Here is a 21,447-nt window from a genome sequence, read left to right as displayed (position 1 = left end):
TTTCATGTGAATCAGCCTAATCAACTAGTTATAATTGAGATAGTGTGTTGTGGGGCGGAGGGGGGTTATTAAGCAGCACAGCCTTCTATCTTTGCTTTCTGTGCCATTCTGGAGCAAATGCTTCTCCTTTTATTTGGGATTTTTTTTCATTTGAATGTAATTGTAGAGATAATAATAGCTTACATTATCACAAGAAGGAAGAGCTTCATGCTGTGAATGCTGGTAGCAGTGAATAGATGTAATCATAGGTTTTGGACACAACCATTTCTTTAGAGAAGTTTCATTGATCTCCACTGAAGCTTGATAGACTGCTGTTTGATGACTTCAGAATTAAAAGTTTGTTGGCTGTAGCCTATATTATTATTAGATTCACTTTATTCTGGAGACTTTGGTAATAATCTTATATTTTGTATGGCTCATAACTGTAACAACTAATAAAATAATTTTAATTGCTTTTCAGCAACAGGAGCAAGATCCAACTAATTTATATATTTCCAATTTGCCACTTTCAATGGATGAACAAGAGCTTGAGAACATGCTAAAACCTTTTGGACAAGTTATCTCAACAAGAATACTTCGTGATTCCAATGGCACAAGTCGTGGAGTTGGCTTTGCAAGGTAGGTTGTCATTCATGTAATTTTTTGAAATTGTGTTTCTTCTGAAGTCTTCAGAGCTCTCTGAACTTGGCTGTTTGCTCACAGGTGTCTCATTATCCAACTAGGTAACATCATCAGTGGCACTGTTGATGTTTCCTAGTTGGGTAATGAGACATCTGTGAGCAAAAAACCAGCCTGACCTTCATCCATTCTCTTCTGTTGGATTGAACACTCCAATTACATCACATTTCTTCAGTAAAGGGGCAAAGAGATGCTGAGCTGGGAAAACCTGTCTGGCTTTGCTACAAAAATGAATTTGATTCAAAGATGATCATTTGAACAAACAGTACTGGCTCAACTAATTGGTCAAAAAATATTCAACCATCTGAAAAGTAAGGGATGAGATATTTATATGGAGTAATATCTGTTGATCGAATCATTTACTATTTGTATCTAAATGAAATAAGTCTTGGCTCCTAGGAAGCAAAGTTTCCCCTCATTGTTATTTGCTAGTGTGAGGTTCAATTTAACTTTCATTGCTGTTGCAATTGAGAGGCAGGCAATCACTTACATAAGAGCAGTTTAGATTGCTGTCAGACAAGTAGTTAATTGACAGGCAGTTCCATTTGCGTGCTTTTGTTAGTGAATATTATAGTCAGTTAAATGGCTGTTTATGTAGAAAAAAACTCCGAAGTATTACAAATATTTGACTTTGAACAAGCAGAACAGAAATGTATTGATGCTTTTGGCGTTGGAGAAGAGTCTTAAGAATACCACGGATAACCAAAAGAACAAGTAAATGGATCCTAGAACAAATCAATGTACATTCTCATCTTGCCTTTTCTCGGCTATTCCTGGAAGGTTTCATTCAGCAACTTTTGAAGAATCATAAATATCTCACACTTGCCATAGTACATAAGACTGCTTTTAAAATGTCTCATAGAACAGATCAATCCAGAGTTCTCACTCAAGGCACAAATGAGAAGGCTCAGCTGGTCATTTTTTAATAGATTTTTTTTTATCCTGCCAGTGTTGTTTTGGACACATTATGTGAAGATCTGGCTGCCTTAAAAATCCATAATGCTGAGGATGCGTACATGGTTAGGACTTCTGAAAGGCCCAATTGGAAATATGTCTAAATATGATCATTTGAAGTTGATCATTTGTGCCTCAAGAAAGAATTCCGAATCGATTTATCTTAATAGCAATAGTATTTAAACTTATATACCACTTCACAGTGCTTTACAGCCTTCTCTAAGCGGTTTACAGAGTCAGTCTATTGCCTCCAACAATCTGGGTCCTCAGTTTTCCAACCTCGGAAGGATGGAAGGCTGAGTCAACCTTGAGCCTGGTGAGATTTGAACTGCCAAATTGCAGGTAAACAGCAGACAACAGAAGTAGCTTGCGCTGCTGCATTCTAACCACTGCACCACCATGGCTCTTAATGATCCATTTGTTTGTTTTATAGAATCATAGAAAACTGACAGCAAGAAAAGATCCAGTGGTCCATCAAGTCTACCCTTTGAGTGCTTATTGCTTGTGTTTTATTTTTAATTAATTAATTTTGATTATTTAAAATTATTTTTATTTGTTTGTTGGATATAGACATAAGTTTATCCTAAGCATGTTTAAACTCAGTTACTGATGATTGACCCACTATCTCTACTGGAAATTGGTTCCAAGCTTTCACTAGTCTTTCTGTGAAGTAATAACTCACTGCTTTTAAAATTTCTCAGTTCGAGGTTATGCTCCTATGTCGTTGATTTTTGCTTAATATTGAAAATACTGCCTTCCAGAACCTTATTCACACCCTTAATATATTTCACTTCTGTCTCCAGGATCTACATATTCAGATCCTCCGGTGTCTCCTGATATGTTTTGTCCCTCAGATTTTGCACTATTTTTGTTGCCTATCTCTGGATTTCAATATCTTTTTTAAAGTCGGGTCTCCAGAAGTGGCACAGTATTCTAAATGGGGTCTGACTAAAGCCCTATGTTGCAGGATTAGGATCCTCTTTTTCCTGCTGGTGATCCCTCTAGTGCAGGGCTGTCAACCTCCCAGCCTACAGCAGGATGTGTCATGCGCTGGCCACGCCCATGCCTGGTTTAGCAAAGGGGGAAACGGTCCTGATATGTCACATGACACCGCCGTGACAACGTGAGTTTGACACCCCTGCTCTAGTGATTTCTGGACTATTCATGATATTCTCAGGAATCTGCTCCAATGCCAACATACAAAAATGTGATCAAAAATTAGTCTTTTGCAGCTTTAAGATTGGGTCAGCCAGCTTCATGAACCGTGGTGATGCAGTGTTAGAATACAGTATTGCAGGCTAACACTGCCCACAGCTAGAAGTTTGGTTCTGAGAAGATTTGAGGCTGTGACTCAGCCTTTCATCCTTCCAAAATTGAAAAAAATGAGGACCCAGATTGTTGGGGAAAAGGTGCTTAATTCTGTAAAACTGCTTAGAGAGAGCTGTAAAGCACTATGAAGCGGTATATAAGTCTAAGTGCTATTGCTGTTCATACAATGTCGGCTGGCGACCCCCAGGGGGAGAGCCTTCTCTGTGACGGCGCCCACCCTCTGGAACAACCTTCCCCCAGAGTTACGTACAATAACAGACCTCCGGATTTTTCGTCGGGCCCTGAAAACCTATTTATTTCAACTAGCTGGGCTGGCTTGAGTTAAATTTTAAATTGATTTTAAATTGGGTTGTTTTAATTTACGGCCAAATATTTAATTATTTTAATACTGTTTTTAAATTTTGTATGCTCTGTTTTTACCTTGGCTGTGCACCGCCCTGAGTCCTATTTGGAGAAGGGCGGTATAGAAATTTAATTAATAAATAATAAATAAATAAATACGCCCATAGATATGAATGCTCTGCAGACTTGTAATAGGAGGAGCTAGCCCTGGCAGAATAGGGGAAATTAAACCTTCAGTGTTCTTCATTAAAGAAAACCCCTCCTAGAACTGGGCAAGAAGGAAAGTAAAGCTGAGGCATCTAGTTATGTGCAGTTGTAAAAACCTAGGTGGCTGCCTGAAACTGAATCCTTCTAACGCTATATTAACTACGCCAAGTGTCAGGAAACTAGGTTAGGCGCTGTGAAAATGAGCCATGGGCTTCTGCGTTCTCTCATTCACTTCCAGTTTGTCAGAAAATTAAAGGTAGCTCAAGGGAGGAAATAGCAGTTTACAGGGGAAAGAAAGCGCAACAGAAATGTTGCGCCTGGCCAGTCGTGCTAATCTTTGATTTTACCTTCTGCCTAAATCAGATCAACAATTTCATCTGATCATTGTAACCATACAGTAAAAGAACTGAAACTATTGTTTGTTTGTTTATAACATGTATTGGCCACCCATCTTACCACAGGGGAATTCTGGGCAGAGTTGTATTAATGGACATTAATACAATAATAATACACTTTCTATATTTTTAATAGGATGGAATCAACAGAGAAATGTGAAGCAGTGATTGCTCATTTCAATGGGAAATTTATTAAAACCCCACCAGGAGTTTCTGGTAAGTGGTGTGCGTGTGTGTATTTGTTTATGTGTACACATAAACACACTTTCATTCCATGGAAAATGCACAGTTAATGAGTCTTAGAACTAGAGTATAAAAAGTGGAGGCAAAACAGAAATGTGGGTGTTGTATCATCATTGTTGTTTTTAAAGCAAAACATTCCTGTTCCCTTTGCGGTGCTAATCAGACTCTGGGAGAAAGATGGAAGGAAGGGAGAAGGGGAGGGAGGGAGGGAGGACGGAGAATGCCTTCCGTTCCCACCCTCCTCTGATAGTCCCTCCCTTATTATCTTAATTAACATGAGAAGATTGCTAGCCCCAGGCCAATTCAAGCCAATCCCTTTTGAACATGGAAACAGTCCATTCTTCTCTCAGCAGACAGTCATGTGGACAGACGCGACTTGTGAATTAGGCTATTGTCAGTGTCGCCGACCATTCTTCTGTAGCACTTTTCTTGTACATTGAGTACCCTTTTGTGGAAATTTTCACATGGTTGCAGAAACTCTGAAAAGGTTGCTGTATGTGAACAGGGAGATTACGGATACTGTTGCCTCTGGCGTTCAGCTATTCAGTAGTGCAAGCGTTATTTATTCCACTTACTGTAACCAAAGGGAGACCAGACGGAAGACTAATATGATAATATTCTAGCACTAAGGCATACATTACAGTACTTCAAATCCCTGCAGCTGTAGTAAATAATTCTGGAATGTGTGTGCAGGAAGAGGAAGGATCAAATGAATCTTCAGTTTTTAATTAGCTCACTTCTTCACATAGATTTCTTTGCTTGCTAGCACTGACTGTGACTCTTCATATGAAACTTTGGTACATACATACATACATACATACATACATACATACATATATATTTGAAGTTGCTTGTGTGTTTTTTTCTTTTGTTGATTTTTGTTGCTGCTGTTGCTGTTGATACCACAGTATCTTGTATGTTACTATTGCAAAACCGGGGGGGGGGGGATCATAAGAGCTGCTGTTAATAAAAATTAATGTACTCATTGATTGCTGTTAAAATCCCAACCCACTTTGTGATAGACAGCTTTCAATTTATGATAGCTCATAATACTGCCAGAAGTGAACACCCTTTTATTGTCAACATCTGCCAGAATAGAATAACATATTTCTCTATAGGATTAAAAAATAAAAATAATGAACCAGAAGTTGAGTGCAGGGTAAGAAGACCACTTACTACATCCACCAATCAATCGATCAATCAACAAGAAAGCCTTTTTTGAACTCAATCAGGAAGAAAACCTTTCTTCTACTTTCCAGTGATATTACAATGATATGACATTGGGAAGAGCAGGCTGAACAGAATTTAGATTAAGAAAGAATTGGAAGTAAATATGGTTTATCTCATAATTGTTATATGTCCAAACCATACAGTTCAGTATTGTAGAATTTCTTAACAAATATCTTTTTCCATGTTCTTACCAGTGATTGTTGCTTTGCTCATTGATATTCTCTGGAAAGTCAGCCACTTTTGAGGGGCCCCATGCTGACCAGAAGGACATAGCTTTGTGGGAAAAGTAAATAAAATTAAGACAAACTCTTCTAATTGCTAAGGAATTTGTGATGGTCCCTTTGGCTGCTATCCTTTGTAATTCTCTCTTTGGCTGCCTGGAGAGCTATGATTTGATTAAAGTTATGGGGAATTAACAGTTGGGTTTCTGAAATTCATTACAAGCTCCCAATGATTAACTCTTACTCTTCCAGAATATTGAGGTTGATATTGTATATGTGATAACAGTTACTGCTGCACCTTGAAATAAAAAGAAACTTAAATAGCTTGTGGTCATTTTCTCTGATAGGATACATTAGATTTCATCTTTAATGTTGGAAACAGTATTTGCTAATGCATGAAGAGTAAGTAGACTTGAGTTTAATGCAAGGAAGTATTTATAATATGACAATCACCTAATAAAGTTTTAACATGTTTGCTTTGTCCTTAAAAGTAATGGATTAAGTATTTGCCATCTTTTATCTTTATTGTTTATGTTTTATTGATTTTATTTTTGAATTGTTGTGAGCCATCCAGAGTCATTAAGAGTTGGGCAGCATACATGTTTAATAAATTATCACTGATCACACAATCAGCCAGATGTGACTGGATTTGGCATTTTTGTCTAGTCCTTTCCAAGGACCTGAGATAGGCAGATGTTGCTATTTAATAATATTAATGATATCGTTGCAGGTTGTAAGCTGTTCCAAGTAAGGCTGCATTTCGCAATTGAGTGGTGGTGATTTTTGTCAATGCTGATAATGTTCACGTGGTGCTCCAGATATTTTGAGATTGCACCCAAGGGGTCTATTATTAGTAGTACTAATTTTGCTTTCTTTTGCCACAGTTATTCTGTTTATATTTGCAGGTCTTTATATTTTGTGATTTTTCTCCAGTTCTTTCTCTTCTACTTTGCTGTCTCAAAGTATGTCAGTGTACACTATAGTGCCCATACCTTTTCGTCTTCCTTATCAGCAATTGTTAAATTATTGTCTGTTAGCAACAATGTGAAGTCACAGCTGCCCGATCTTTAACTGATATTGTTGTTGGCATTGAGTTCTTCTAAGAATGTAGGATGTCGTAATGTATCAGAGTAGTATATGTGTGAATCCAAGCAGAAGTTCCTTTTACAATTGACAGATGCACATTTTGTCAATGTGCAGATTTTCTAAGTGCCGTCTGAGATTTTTTGGTATGGCACTTAGTATGCCGAAAAACACTGATATGCTATAATCTTTCAGTTTCAACTTTGCGATTTTGTAAACCTCTTCAATTCTTTTTCTTCTATTCTACTATCCCCTTGTATTACGCCATCAATTATCTGTACTTTATTCTTTTCAACATATACCTATCTGGTATATAATTATTACAGCCTGTCGCACAGTCAACCAGATGTTCAGATGGGATTTGACATTTTTGTCCACCTATTGAATTCTTCTCAAGGATCTGGAATAGGCAGATGTAGAAGTTTGATGGTGTTAGAGGTATTTTCACAAGATGTAAGCTGTTCTGAGTAAAGCTGCTTTTTGCAATTGACTGATGGTGAATTTGTCAATGCCGATGGTGTTCAAGTGGTACTCCAATTGTTTTGGGATTGCACCCAAGATACCTTTGACTATTGGTACTAACTTTACTTTCTTTTGCTACAGTCATTCTATTTCTATTTGCGGTCTTTGCATTTTGTTATCTTCTCCGGTTCTTTCTCTTCTATTCTGCTGTCTCCAGATACTGCCACATCTGTTATCCAGACTTTTTTTTTAACCTTTTTTTATCAGCAATTGTTAAGTCTGGCTGTTATGTGGCAGGTGCCTGTCTTTTTGAAGTCTAAAGCCCCAGAGTACCTTAGCTTCTTCATTTTCTATTACTTTATCTCTTTTATGGTCTCACCACTTCTTGCTTGCAGGCAAATGATATTTCTTGCAGATCTTCCAATGCACCATTGTTGTTACTTTGTTGTGCCATTGTTTGTAGTCAGTCTGTACAATCTTCTTGCAGCAGCTAACCAGGCGGTCCACTGTTTTTCAGGTTCTTTGCAGAGGCAGCACTTGCTATCTGTTGCTGTCGTCTCAATTTTGGCTTTTTATGCATTTGTTCTTAAGGCTTGGTTTTGTGCAGCCAAAATTAGCCCCTCTGTCTCTTTCTTCAACTTTCCTGCTCTTAGCCATTGCCAACTCTTGTTATTATCTGCCTTCCCGGCTATTCTTTAAATGTAGTGGCCATGTAATGCTTTGTCTTCCCATGTCTACTTTCTGTTCTTCATTTGGTCTTTATTGTAGGCAAGTTTGGTCTCTCCAGTACTCAGCAGGCCTTCCTGGTATACTAGGTTCAGTGCATCTTCTTCATTATCCTTAATATATTTTTCTCGTGCCCTTTTTTTTTCTTCAATTGTCTAATGTACTTGCAAGATTCCATGCACATCCGTTTTCCTTGGTAAATAGAGTCTGTCAACATTGCTGTGTGGTTGAAGGACATGATTCATTGTCATTATTTTTCTGCTCCTTTAATTCCGCTTGAGTCTAGTCTACCATTCCAGCTGTGTATCTAATGACTGAAATTGGCCAAGTGTTTATTGTCTTGATGGTATTTCCTCCACTGAGTTTGCACTTTAAGTTCTTCTTCACTCTTCTGATATGTCTAATCTTTTTCTTGGTTTTGTTGTGCTTGATGTCAACCTGAAGGATGCCCAAGTATTTATAGTGATCATCTTCATCTAGACTCCTCATGTTATTTACATAGGACATCTTGATTCCTTCAGCTTTCACCATTTTCCCCATTTGATGGTAAGCAGGGCACATTTGTCCAGTCCAAACTCTATTGCAATATCTTAACTACCTCTGTGGACATGTTGAGCGGCAATTCTGTTTCAGATGGTATTATTTCCATACAGCTTCAAGTCGTCCATGTAAAGGGCATGGGATATTATTATTAAGGTATTATTAATAGTAATAATTCAGTTAATTATCAAACTTACATATTAGTTTAATACCCAGCTGACTGGCATATGATGCAATCAACTCTCTAGACTTTTGTCTTTTTTTTTCCTGTGCTGCTTGTGTATATATCTCCGCATAGTTTCTGACTAATGATCTGAATTTGAACTGTTTGAAGTTGATATCTCTGTTTTGAACTTGAAACAGCTGTTTTGTGTTCAAAACAGTTGTTTTGCTCTTTAAATGGATTGTTTTGGGCCATTTTGGAATGACTGAAATAGATTCTTTCAAATAGTTATTTTGAACTCAAAACACAGCTGTTTGAATTCAAAATGGTTTGCATTCAGAACGTCTTATACATTGCCATTTACGACCTGTCTTGTATACTCTTCTGATGTCTGGCTGGCTTCTTTTTAAATTCAGATTTGCTCCTTGGCATAGTGAAAAGGGCAAGGTTTGCTTCACTCCAGCTTCAGAAGAGGCAGTAGTTACTGTCTGTTAGCAGTACAGCTTATTTCTGTGTAGGACAAGGATAAAATAAATCTGCCAAAAAGCAAATTCCTGTTAATGGAGGACTGTTGGCTAAATCAGCAACCTTGGTTTGGATGAGAAAAGTCTGCAAGAACAGAGAAGTCAGGACATGTTATTGAACAGATTTGGATGGAAAACCATCTAAAAAAGCCGTGCTGTCATATCTAAGCTGAAAAAAACATCTGGAATCAAATGCAAAATGGCCAGATAGGTTGACAGGAGAAAAAGCTGGGACTCTTGGATAGCAAGATGTTCAGGAAATGCTGAACAAACATTTCTAAGAAAATCAGGCCAGACTCTCTTTCTCTTTTTTTTTTCTTTTTACTCTATTGAACTTTGTAAAAAGCATTTATTTAGCTTTTATACTACAGTGTGCAAATGAAGTACTTGGAAGCTTTGGGCATCTGCCCCATTCAGAAAAAAGCTACAACTGTAGAAGTTCCTAAAAAGAATAAAATAGCCTAGGCAAGTGACAATCATAGTGGTAGTATATCTATTAACCCTGTGCCTTTAACTTAGCACCGTACAGACATAGGCTAAAAACAGCAATTCATACTATAGCACACTCTAAACATTTCTAAAATCACCTTATAGAATAAGGAACCTCTAAAGTAAAAGAACCCTGACAGTCTACAGTATTAGGACTATTCAGAAAGAACTAAGGAAGCATTAGAACCTATTCAATTCTTGCTGTTCTTGGAATAGAATAGATGTAAGACTAAAAAAAGTTGGTAGTGTTAGCGGGAATATGTATGAAGGTACAGTAGCTGCAGAGTTAGGCTGTAAGAGCCATTGTTGGAAACAAGAACAAACTTAGAGAAATGAGGAAATCACAACTTAATACGTGTGAAATCAATGTTCAGATAAGGACTAAAGCCAGCCCAGTTTTGCCCTTGCCTCTCCATTCATTTTCTTGTAATCCACTGTATTGAAAAAACCACCGAAAGGGATTGCCATCAGTGATTGACAGTAATGACTGTTTAGGGTCCTCCCACAGGCACCTAGGGTTAAGGCTTCCTCTCTAGGCATCCCACTTGCTACTACTCCATAATGTGCAATCTAGAAGGAAGCACTTACTTGCATAGTGTTAATTGTGTGGAGGAGAGCATGCAAATAATGGTTGGGGCTTGTTACCCAAATGAGTTTCTTCAGCACTAAAACAAGGCAAAAATGTTCCTGAATGTGGAGAAAAAGGAAGGAATATAATTGAGGCAGGTACTGCTCTCATTCCTGTTTTTTAAAATAATTTGGAGTCCTGATATGTGAATCCAGTTTTCTTAAGCTTACTTAAAATGAATTCCAGTCAGAGGAACATAGGTGTCAATAGGCTGTGGTTGAGGTCCTATTACATGTTTTGTTTCTGAGCAAACCAGACAATTGAGTAGAACTCAAGAAATCTGCAGCAAGCAGAGAAGGGAGAGCTTGATGAGGGGATATAACACAAATTGTAAACTGTTGGGGCATAGAGTCATGTAATCCAGTAGCCAGGAATAGGACAGAAATTTGTATAATTTCATTCCAGATTTCTTGGTACTCAGTTCTCCATATGCAAGGTTAAGCGGGATTTATGCCTTTACAACAAGGAGGGAAGCACAGTGGCTATAATGGCAATAGCATTTAGGCTTATATACCACCCCACAGCACTCTCTGGGTGGTTTACAATGAAGAAGGAGGAGGAGGGGGAGGAGGAACAGAAGAAGGAGGAGAAGGAGAAGGAGAAGAAGAGTAGTAGTAGTTACATTTACATCCTGCTTTTCTTTGTCTATTCCTGAGATATTTCATCCAGCAACATCTGGAGAATGATGAATACCCACATTTGCTGAAATATGCAAGACTGCTTTTAAAACATTTTTTTAAAAAAGACAAATCAGTCCAGTTTGATCTACCCAGTGTTGTCTAGGGAACCAGTTTCATATAGTGAAAAGGAAGGCTAGGGCTATGCCTCCAGGGGTTTCTCCCATTCCTGAGGCACCCCATGCTCTGTTTAACAACTTGCATGTTCATTTAACAGTTCATTGGGGAGAGTAGGGATGGGGAGGGGGTCATTAAGTGAGACGCTTCACCTAAAGGCTGTTGCAGCATACAACTGAACATATGGTCACATCTCAAGGACTACCTTAAGCAACATAATATGGTTTAATAATGTACAGTTGAAAATCTGGGGAGGGGGGAAGGAGAAATACATTCTTTTTCTGATTATGTTACTAAACATCTGAACCCATTGAAAATGATTACAAATCACTCACTATCACGATAAAATAATTTTCAACCTAATTTGTATGCTAAAATTATATTTCTTGCTGAATTATCTTCCTGCTAAAAAGTTTCTGCGTGTTTGACTGGAAATGAGGGTCAAATAGGTATTAGTAAGGAAACTGGCTGAGAACATATTTCTGAATATCCAGCCCAAGTAATGTAATCTGACTATAATCCTTGTCTTTATATTCTATAAAAACAACAAACCGATTTTCCTGAAAATTGATAAATTACCAGAACTCACAGATAACGGAGAAATCTCAAACAACAAAACAATTGTTCAGAACAATTTTAGCATTGTTCACTGTAGGAATGTATAGTAAAGAAATAATTACCTCTACAACATGTCCTATCATTATAAACAGCATTCAGTTCAAAGCACCACGTGAAATGCAAATTTACTGCATTGTTAATGCAAAATGGCAGCTGGAGTGGTTGGGATGATCAGACATCCCAGAATTTTTAAGCTTATGGTTTATATCATTCATATTATATTTCGAGACAGTCTATGGGATGTTGTTCGCTGAAAATCAGTGAAGCAGGAACATTATTATTAGCTGGAAGTATTAACAACCGACTTTATGGTAGTGCTTCTACGGAGTCATTAAGTGTATTACAAGGAAAGGGAGGAACAGCTGTGTTTTAGTCAAAATAGTTCTGTTCAGTCAGCCATTCTATGATAAAATCTGAAGAAAAATGGAGCCACTAAAAGCCCACGTAAAAGTCAACAGGAAGAAAGCTAATTGCATCTCCTGGGGGAAAGAAATTCCATATATATAGTGTCACTGCCAAAAAGGACCCTTTTTTTTTTTTATCTGCCAGCTTCCACCCATCATGTTTGTAGCTGATACATTCCTCTTAACGTGAACTTTACAGTTCAAATTATATTTGCAGACTATTTTCAGGTATTCATTCATCATTCTATCTTCCCATACAGAAGTACTTAAAAATTAAAGCATTATCAAGATTCGGTCTTTCAGAGCTTGAAGCAACCTTCCCCCACTCACTAGATTTTTTATAATAGAATTTCTTAGAATCCCCAGCCATTGACCATGTTTATGAAGTTAGATAAAAACTTCAGTTTATAGTAAACATGTTGCATATTACAATTATATTATTATTATTATTATTATTATTATATTATTATTATTATTATTATTATTATTATTATTATTATTATTCATATTTCTATGCCGCCCACTCTCCGAGGACTCTGGGCAGCTTACACCAAAGACAGTATACTAAATCGCATATTGCCCCCAACAATCTGGGTCTTCATTTTACCCATCTCGGAAGGATGGAAAGCTGAGTCAACCTTGAGTCGGTGAGATTTGATCTGCTGATCTGCTGAACTAGCAGTCAGCTGAAATAGCTGCAGTACTGCACTCTAACCACTGCGTCACCTCGGCTTTTAACAATCCCGTAAAACGTAGAATATCAGAATTGGAAGGGACTTTGGAGATCATCTAGTCCAACCCTCTACTCCTACCCTATACCATTTCAGAAAGTGGCTGTCCAGTCTCTTTTTAAAAGCCTCCAGTGATGGAACACCCACAATTTCTAAGGGCAAGATTTCCACTGGCTAATTGTTCTCATTATCAGGAAATTCTACCTTAGTTATAGGTTGAATCCCTCTTTGATTAGTTTCCATTCGTTGTTGTCTTTGCAATTTTGATTTAAAGGGCAGAAAAGGATTTGATGGATTTGCACTCAAACAATCTCTATTTACCCCCAAAACATTTAGGTGTGAATGTAATTTATCTCGGAATATTCTTTTCAGCAGGAATCCTAGCTACTAGAACACTGTGTAGGTGGGAATCTTTGAATACAGCTGGATCCTCCTGAGGTTGTTTGAGCTGTTAGAGAACACAAATAGAATTAAGATCTGCAGAACTTGCTTACACTATAGCATGCTCACAGTTAATTCTGCAAATATTAATTTTCTTCATCCAAGAGAATCTTGCAGAATTAATCATGAGCATGCTATAGTGTAAGCAAGTTCTGCAGATCTTAATACCTGCCAAAGCAGCAATTACATGTCATAGAAGTGCTTCATAATGTCACCGTTTTAATTTCGGGTATATAATCCAACAGAATACCTATATAAACAGTATTCAGTGCATGTTGTTGTTATTAGTTGTGAAGTCGTGTCCAACCCATCGTGACCCCATGACAACTTTCCTCCAGGCCTTCCTGTCCTCTACCATTCCCCAGAGACCATTTAAGCTCACGCCGACTGCTTCAGTGACTCCACCCAGCCACCTTATTCTCTGCTGTACCCTTCTTCTTTTGCCCTCAATCGTTCCCAGCATCAGGCTCTTCTCCAGTGAGTCCTTCCTTCTCATTAAGTGGCCAGAGTATTTGAGTTTCATCTTCAGGATCTGGCCTTCTAAAGAGCAGTCAGGGTTGACCTCTAGGACTGACCGGTTTGATCGCCTTGCAGTCCAAGGGATTCGCAGGAGTCTTCTCCAGCACCATAGTTCAAAGGCCTCAATTCTTTGACGCTCAGCCTTTCTTATGGTATATTCAGTGCATAGCTATATCTTATTGACACTTTTTTTCAAAAGAAAGAGAAGGGGGTTTCCTCCAAATAATAGTAAAATGTGGTTTGTGGGGAATTCATTGTAATGGAGGAAGATACTGTTGGATCTGCAGTGTTACTGCCAGTCAAGAAAAAAGAAGACTGCTCTCAGGAAGAGAGCATTTATTCTGCCTATCCCTTGTTGCATAGAGTGTCTATGTACATACATAGTCTCCTTGTGTAGACTGTGTACGTGTGAGCATTTAAAGCAGCAGTGCATCCTCTCTCCATTAAGATTCTCCATACAGATGAGTATGATGAAAGATCAGATACAGGTAGTTCTTGACTTATGAGTGTTCATTTAGCCATTGTTCGAAGTTACAATGGCACTGAAAAAAGTGACTTATGACTGTTTTTCACACTTATGACCATTGCAGCATCCCTGTGCGTCACGTGATCAAAATTCAGGTACTTGCCAACTGGCATGTATTTATGATGGTTGCAGTGTCCCATGATGTGATCTCCTTTTGTGAGCTGCTGACAAGCAAGTCAGTGGGGAAGCTGGATTTGCTTAACGACCATGTAACAACTGCAGCAATATGCTTAACGATTGTGGCAATAAGGTTATAAAATGGGGCACCGCTCACTTAATAACTGTCTTGCTTAGCAGCAGAAATGTTGGGCTCAATTGTTGGATGTAAATCAGGGACTACCTGTACCTCAACTGGTGCAGAATCTCTACAAACGGAAGCTCTACAGTGTATCGTCTGTATTTAGAGGGAAATGAAAGGAGCATGTTGACTAAGCAGGACTAGAATTTATAAACATACTTTCTTTGGATTAAGAACTGCTGAATTCACTGGGTTGTAATGCAAGTTGATTAAAATGATTTTTCCCCCTTTCCTTTTTGCAAGAAGAATAAAACAAAAACAGTTGCACTAGAAAGATTCTGTTTCAGCATAGGTGTATCCTGTGAATATATATATATATATATATATATATATATATATATATATATATATATATATATATATATATATATATATATATATATATATATATATATATATATATATATAGCAATAGGAGCTGTTGAATTCAGTAAGACTTATGACAGAGTAAATATTACAGGTTTATACTTGCTGAATCCAGATTCCACAAACTTTCTCTCTTTGTGCACATATGCCTGTCTTGTTTTCAAAAGGGTAAATTCGATAAAAGCTAGAATATCTGAATATGAAGATAGACGACTTCTGTCTTGAGTCCTGCCTTAAAACAAATGAGAAAAATTCTAACATGAATGCACTAGAGCAGTGGTTCTCAACATTTTCTTCACCACAAACCCCCTTTAAATTCCTTTTGTGGCCACGGACCATGGCCACAGACCGCCAAGACTCAACTCAAGATTTAAATTGTAACATTTCTTCAAGCCTTTGTGGACTCGCTGTGACGACATCGGAGCCCCTCCAGAGGTCCATGGACCACAGGTTGAGAACCTCTGGTCTAGAGCATTTCTCTATGCCAGTGAATAAATCCTCTATTAGTGTATATGTCTACCTTTATCGTTACATAATGTACAATTGTACAATAAACAGAACGGGGAAAATCAGTAGTTGAAAATGTACTGAGTTGAAATGAGCATTTTCCTACAGAGAGTCCTCATTTAATGACTGGTTGTTTTATGACTATTTTATGACTTTGAAATTCCACAGCCACAGAAAGGTGGCTGTACAGCACCCTGGCTATCATAAATTGTCTCTCCTCCTCCCTATAGTCACATGAATGCATGTGGGATGGGTCAGCTTTACAATAGGCCATGATGTTCTACATTCTTGTGACTATGATTCGCTATGTTTTTTGCTGGTTTCTGCCCATTCACATGAATACATTCACTTAATGATCAATGTGTTCACTTAACAACTGTCACAAAGGAGGCCAGAAAATTATTTCTGTTTATGGGAGTGCCTCAGTTTAATAATTCCAGGATCAGTTAAGGTCGTACGTCAAGGACTACCTCTTACTCTATATTCGTCTTACTGACTTGGCTGGATGTAAAGGTAATAGTCCTATTAATTCAGTAATCTGCACACATTTATGTATACTAGGTTGCTGATCTAGATAATTAAGCTAAATAAGATGGCAGTAAGACCTTTTCAGATGGTGGGAAGAATATATATCATTTTGTAATCCCGGAGACTAGTACATCAAATTAATCCTAAGGGATTTTGTTTAGCTCCTACAGAACCTTTGTTGTGCAAGTTTGCGGATGGAGGACAAAAAAAGAGACAGAATCAGAACAAATATATACAAAATGGAAGAGCATGGCACAGAGAAGGCGAGGTGAGACTTGTAAGTTCTCATTTCAACCTTTTAATGTTTATGTGTGTGTAGATTAAGAAAGTAATGCAATATTACCTTGTTTTGTCATCCCTATGTATTGTGCAATAGGGTTTTACAATTCTGTGCTATTTGCCTTCTTGATAATATAAACATTGAAATTAAAATCATAAATATGCAATCCCTTTTTAGGAACGTTTTATTTTATTTTAATTTTGTTGAAAACGGTCTACTGCTTTGTGACTAAGAGTCGAATCAGTAAGAACAATAAACAAAATGCAATAGAATCAAAATTGCACGTCAGCAAAGGGAGGAAATGGCAATCAAATACATTTAATCGAATCAAAGCGTAACCTAATCACAGCACTGTGAAGCAGAATAGTCTCCAAGTCAGGTCAGAAAAGCAAGGAGCATTGACACACACCTCCAAAGTTTCATAAACGTTTGAAGGCTCTTCGTATTTTAGTGAGTTGGTGCCTCTCAAGGGAAGGAGCTCCAACTATTGCTATTCTTGAAAATACCCTCTTTCCTTGCACACATGTGCAGTCCATATTGTGTGGTTTAACAGCTCAGCTACATTCTGGCACATGGTTATATGAGCACATTTCTATCATGAGTCAGCATATCCTGAAGAGTTCGGTAAATAACAAGAGATATAGTAGCTGAGATTTGCATTGGGCTATCAAAGCATGCTTGTGGAAAGTCAGGGCAGTGCAATGGTGCATTGCAAATACTCTCATTGGGGGATATGCTGCTGAGTGCCAAAGCTAAATTAACATGAAAACATGTTTTGATTGGAACTCTGTTTCATTGTATAAGTACTGGAACTCCTAAAGTTTACTTTTTGTATATCAATTATGGTAAAAAAAACATTTCTTGAAATACTCTGCTGTCATTGTATCATTTTTTATTAATTCAAATTGATGGGCTGGGGTTAATGTTTCAATTGGGTTACTAACCATTGCTTATTGATGATTAATTGTTCCTTTTCCTAAAGGCTGGGATGACACTCACTTACGATCCAACTACAGCTGCTTTACAAAACGGGTATGTAAATTAAGCACTTAATAAATGCAGTTGATTTTCCTGTATCTTTTAAAAAGTTAATAATGAAGATATATGTATTTTCTAGATTTTACCCCTCACCATACAGTATTGCAACAAACAGAATGATCACTCAAACATCTATCACGCCATATATAGCTTCTCCAGTTTCTACATACCAGGTGTGTATTTCAAGGTTAGCAGAATTAACAGTAGAATTATGTTTTCTTTGTAAGTGGCTCATCTGCATCACACATATTGAAAAGCTTTACCAAATCTGAGCATATCTAGATGAGGAACCCTCAGTTCTCAAATTCCCTCAAAGCCCATTGATAAGAGCTATAGAAATTAAAGATTATCCATCTGGAAGGAAAACAGGTTGAGGAAAGCTGGTGTAGAATGCCAAAGGTAATGCAGTACTACACTGAATAGCTTTAGTGTAAATTTCACAAAAAAATTCTCTCCTTGGCTTCCTGTGATATAGAAATTGATAGGTGCATCAGGGGGGCATAAAAGCTTCTGTCACTTAAAATATTGCTTTAAAAAATGCATTGTGTTTGAGGGAACTTTGAAAATCTCAGATTGTTTATCAGATTTGCCAAAAGAGAACAGGCCTGCTCCCAAAAAGCTTGCTTACTCACTACTAGAGTAAAGAATGTCCCTAAAATTGTACATTAGTACATTTTATAGGAAAGATCCCTGGAGTGCTTATAGATTATTTTGTAAGCCTTCAAGTAGATTTCCTGTTTACTTCCTTTCTATTTAGTGCAGGATCTGACAAAACATTGGGAGATAAACCCAGGGAACCTTCTTCAGGGCTGAGGAAGAGAGTGAGCAATGTCATACTTTCTTTAACCCCACATCTCTCTTGGGAAGGTTGTGTAAGATCAGACTCCAGAGACTGTGCTAGCTTCACTGGTTTACAAGAGGGAAAGAAAGAAGAAAACAAAAACAGTGTTACTGAGAATGGCTAAGCAACCGCCTTTTCCTCTTGCCATCAGAGAGTGAAATTGGCTTGGTTAAGGGCAAAGGAACTCTTAGCCAGTGTGGGATCCCTGCCCAGTCCCGTGGCTCTGCTCAGGGTATTGATTGGCGAATGCCCAGTGTGCTTGGGGGGAAGGCCCTGCCAGACAGGAAGGCTGGGGGAAATCAATCCCACATTCTACTGAAGGGGGTGGGGGTGGGGGTTAATAGCTTTTGCAGACTTCACTGGCTGCTACTTCTGAGTCCTCCTCCAGATGGAGCTTTTGAGCAAGGGGTGTGGATAAATGGCTCTGGTTCTCCCTCATTCAAAACTAGACTTGAAGATAATACATGCGTATGTAGAGAATAAAGAGGTGGTTGTGGAATTGCTTTTCTTTACAGCCTGCTGTGTGTATGCACTACATGTTCATAAAGGCCAACTTAATTTGTACCCGTGTTTATCCAAACAAGATATGAACCTGTGGAACTTGCCATTCTGAATCTTTCAGTATGCTGTCTTACAGTTCACTGAAAAAGAAGATGGAGGTATCAACACCTAGCAGTCATTATAGAATTAAGACATTCATAGGCAACACATTTATTTTAGGTAGAAACCTTTCAAGGTTTTTTTTTCTCTCAAAATGTCCGGATGATTCTTATCAGAGCCGAGGTAGACCTTCCTCCAGTTCTACCTTTGTCTGATTTAAGTTCTATTAACTCTTCCTTTCATCCAGAGTATTCATCCTAAATGTAAGTCATACTTACAATGAACTTCTAAAGTTAACTGCAGTCCGAGTTTGACAACGCTCAGTCTCAAGAAATAACCTCCTCTACTGTAAATCCCAATTGGTCTTTTTTTAAAAAAAAAAAAAAAAAGGAAACAGATGTTACCGCTTAGCCAGACCCCTCCCTCAGCTTGGTGTCTGTGAAAGCTCTGCTGAGGAGATCACATCCTGTACTCTTGCAATGTCAGATCGGGATTGCTGGTATTCAGCTTTCTGCTTATGGTTAAAAAAAAGGGAGGAATTGTTTACAGCTTAATCATTTGTAGCATTTGAAGGTCCTACACTAATACATTTTGGGTAGAGAGGATAATGGTTTCTTCTAAGTGAAGGGTAGTGTGAATTAACACAGTCTTCCAGGTTGTCCTATATTGGCTCTGGAATTTTCACCTCTTGCAGCCAACATATAAATCAACTAAAGCCCATTTCCAACCTTGAGGCTTCAGAAGATGGTCAAGTGTAGTGCAAATTTAGGATGATAGCTGTCATCCAACAATATTTGTGAATTTAGCATTATTGGAAGCTACAGAGTTGAAGATACACTGAACATTCTATAAGCTATTCATAATTAATACAAATTTGTTAAAAGTGGTTTCTGTTTTATTTTCCAGGTGCAGAGTCCCTCCTGGATGCAGCCTCAACCATATATAATGCAGCATCCTGTAAGCATGCACTGTTTCTCTTAATGTTGCTCTGACTCTGTTCTTGGAATGGGAATGGAGAGAATGGGAATTGTTCCTATTTTTATGGGTTTATATAGTCAGAGCTGGACTATATAAACCCATATAGCTATATTCTATAGCAGGCACAACCTCCTGCATACACTAAACAACCATCCAGAGTTGCTGTGAGTCGGGCATCAATCTAATATAACATTATACAATCCATCACTATTGATAAATTTCATCTTAGCCCTCTCATCTAAATAACCAAGTGACTGTTGGATCAATTCTATCCACCTCTGTTGAAACAAAATAATATCTGTAAATGGGAAGCAAAGATGGAAAGCTGTAAAACTGGGATGAAAACCTATGAGTCCTGTATACTGCCTGGAAGATACTAGAGTGATTTATCATGGGTTATATACCTTAAAGGCACTAACTTGGGGATGGCTATAAATACATACATAGATGCACAAACAGGTGTGTGTGTGCGTGCTCATATCTTTAGATACACAGTTCCTGACAGGAAATCCTAGAATGTATCTCTTCTGAAGCTTAGGAGTTCACTTAGGAAATGTATTGTGCTCACTTCTCCCACTGAATTTAGTTTAGAGAAACTTGAAGTCTATATTTGGGCTAGGTGATGTCTGTACATCCATATATGGAGCCCATTATAAATACTTCAGTAACTGCCCTGGTAAAATAACTTGACCAGAAATATTCTTACATATAGAACAAACTAACCATACTGGATTAGACTAATGTTCCATTTAATCCAGCTTCTTGTTTCCTGCATGCTGCAAAGAGTTATTTGGCTTAGATGGTCCCTTCCAATTCTGTACTGGACAGACAGAGGTTTCTGGGAACATTTTTCCTCCTAGAGAGCTTCACCAGGGAAATGGAGCCAGTGACCATAACATCCATTTTGTTTTTTGTTTAAGGAGAGGGGAGAACTGGAGTTTGTGCAAAGTGGAATTCTCAACTATTGCAGTAACAAGATCCATATGTTTTACCTAGAAAAAAATGGCCCTTTATAGAGGTTAGAAAACACTCAGGAAATGCCATGAAGGTGACATTTTCCTATGGCTGAGGAATTGAAAGATTCCCCCTTCTAAAGCATTCAGTAGAATCCCACATATTTACTTAAATTGTGATAATCTTGCAATGAACAACATTTTCATAATTATATGAATTTCATAATATTCATCTTCCAGCATCTCTTTTCTCAACCAGTCATTTCAGAAACCAGGTGTGCCATTTTAATAAAGATTTTAAATTTCTTTATTTCTTTTTTTTGTATCCTGCCTTTATTATTTGCACAAATAAGTCAAGGCAAGAACATTGCCTTCCTTCTCCTATTTTCCACACAATGACAACCCTGTGAGGTGAGGTGAGCTAAGAGAGAATGACTGGCCCAAGTTCAAAATGTATCATACTGAAACAGTCCTGACCCAAAACCTTTTATTTTCTATAAAAATGTCGTACATGTGCAACCTTTTTAGAAGAAAATGAAAAATCCACATTAGGAAGTGTTTTAAACCTGTCTCTTTCATTCCGATAGGGGGCTGTATTAACTCCTTCCATGGAGCACACCATGTCTTTGCAGCCGGCGTCAATGATAAGTCCACTGACCCAACAGATGAGCCACCTTTCATTGGGCAGCACTGGAACAGTACGTAGCCAATTCTAATAAGCTCCGGTTAATAACCACTGTAAACGTTAGTTTTCTGTTTTATGGCATTTTCACTACCTAGTAAGAGTACATCCACTAGAAACCCTGTCCAT

The 21,447-nt window shown here is 37.9% G+C and overlaps 1 protein-coding gene across 8 annotated transcripts in view; it reads left to right on the top strand.

Moving 5' to 3' along the window:
- The window catches only part of RBMS1 (RNA binding motif single stranded interacting protein 1), a 144,018-nt gene that overhangs the window by 115,601 nt on the left and 6,970 nt on the right, over window positions 1–21,447 (top strand). For 4 of the 8 annotated variants that reach the window (XM_087881953.1, XM_034426099.3, XM_087881954.1 and 1 more), the window contains exons 5-11: window positions 461–618; window positions 4,042–4,121; window positions 16,108–16,214; window positions 17,209–17,258; window positions 17,344–17,437; window positions 19,612–19,662; window positions 21,224–21,334. In XM_087881953.1, coding sequence (XP_087738079.1) covers window positions 461–618; window positions 4,042–4,121; window positions 16,108–16,214; window positions 17,209–17,258; window positions 17,344–17,437; window positions 19,612–19,662; window positions 21,224–21,334 — 651 coding nt within the window. Of the gene's footprint in view, window positions 1–460; window positions 619–4,041; window positions 4,122–16,107; window positions 16,224–17,208; window positions 17,259–17,343; window positions 17,438–19,611; window positions 19,663–21,223; window positions 21,335–21,447 lie in introns of all 8 variants that reach the window. The other 4 variants (XM_034426106.3, XM_034426090.3, XM_060687988.2 and 1 more) reach the window with 1 other exon arrangement.

The sequence above is a fragment of the Pantherophis guttatus genome, chromosome 1, assembly GCF_059756535.1.
Source record: "Pantherophis guttatus breed Tessera chromosome 1, ASM5975653v1, whole genome shotgun sequence".
Taxonomy (NCBI): Eukaryota; Metazoa; Chordata; class Lepidosauria; order Squamata; family Colubridae; genus Pantherophis; species Pantherophis guttatus.
Note: the sequence above shows the minus strand (reverse complement) of the source record. Positions and strands in the feature narration are given on the sequence as shown.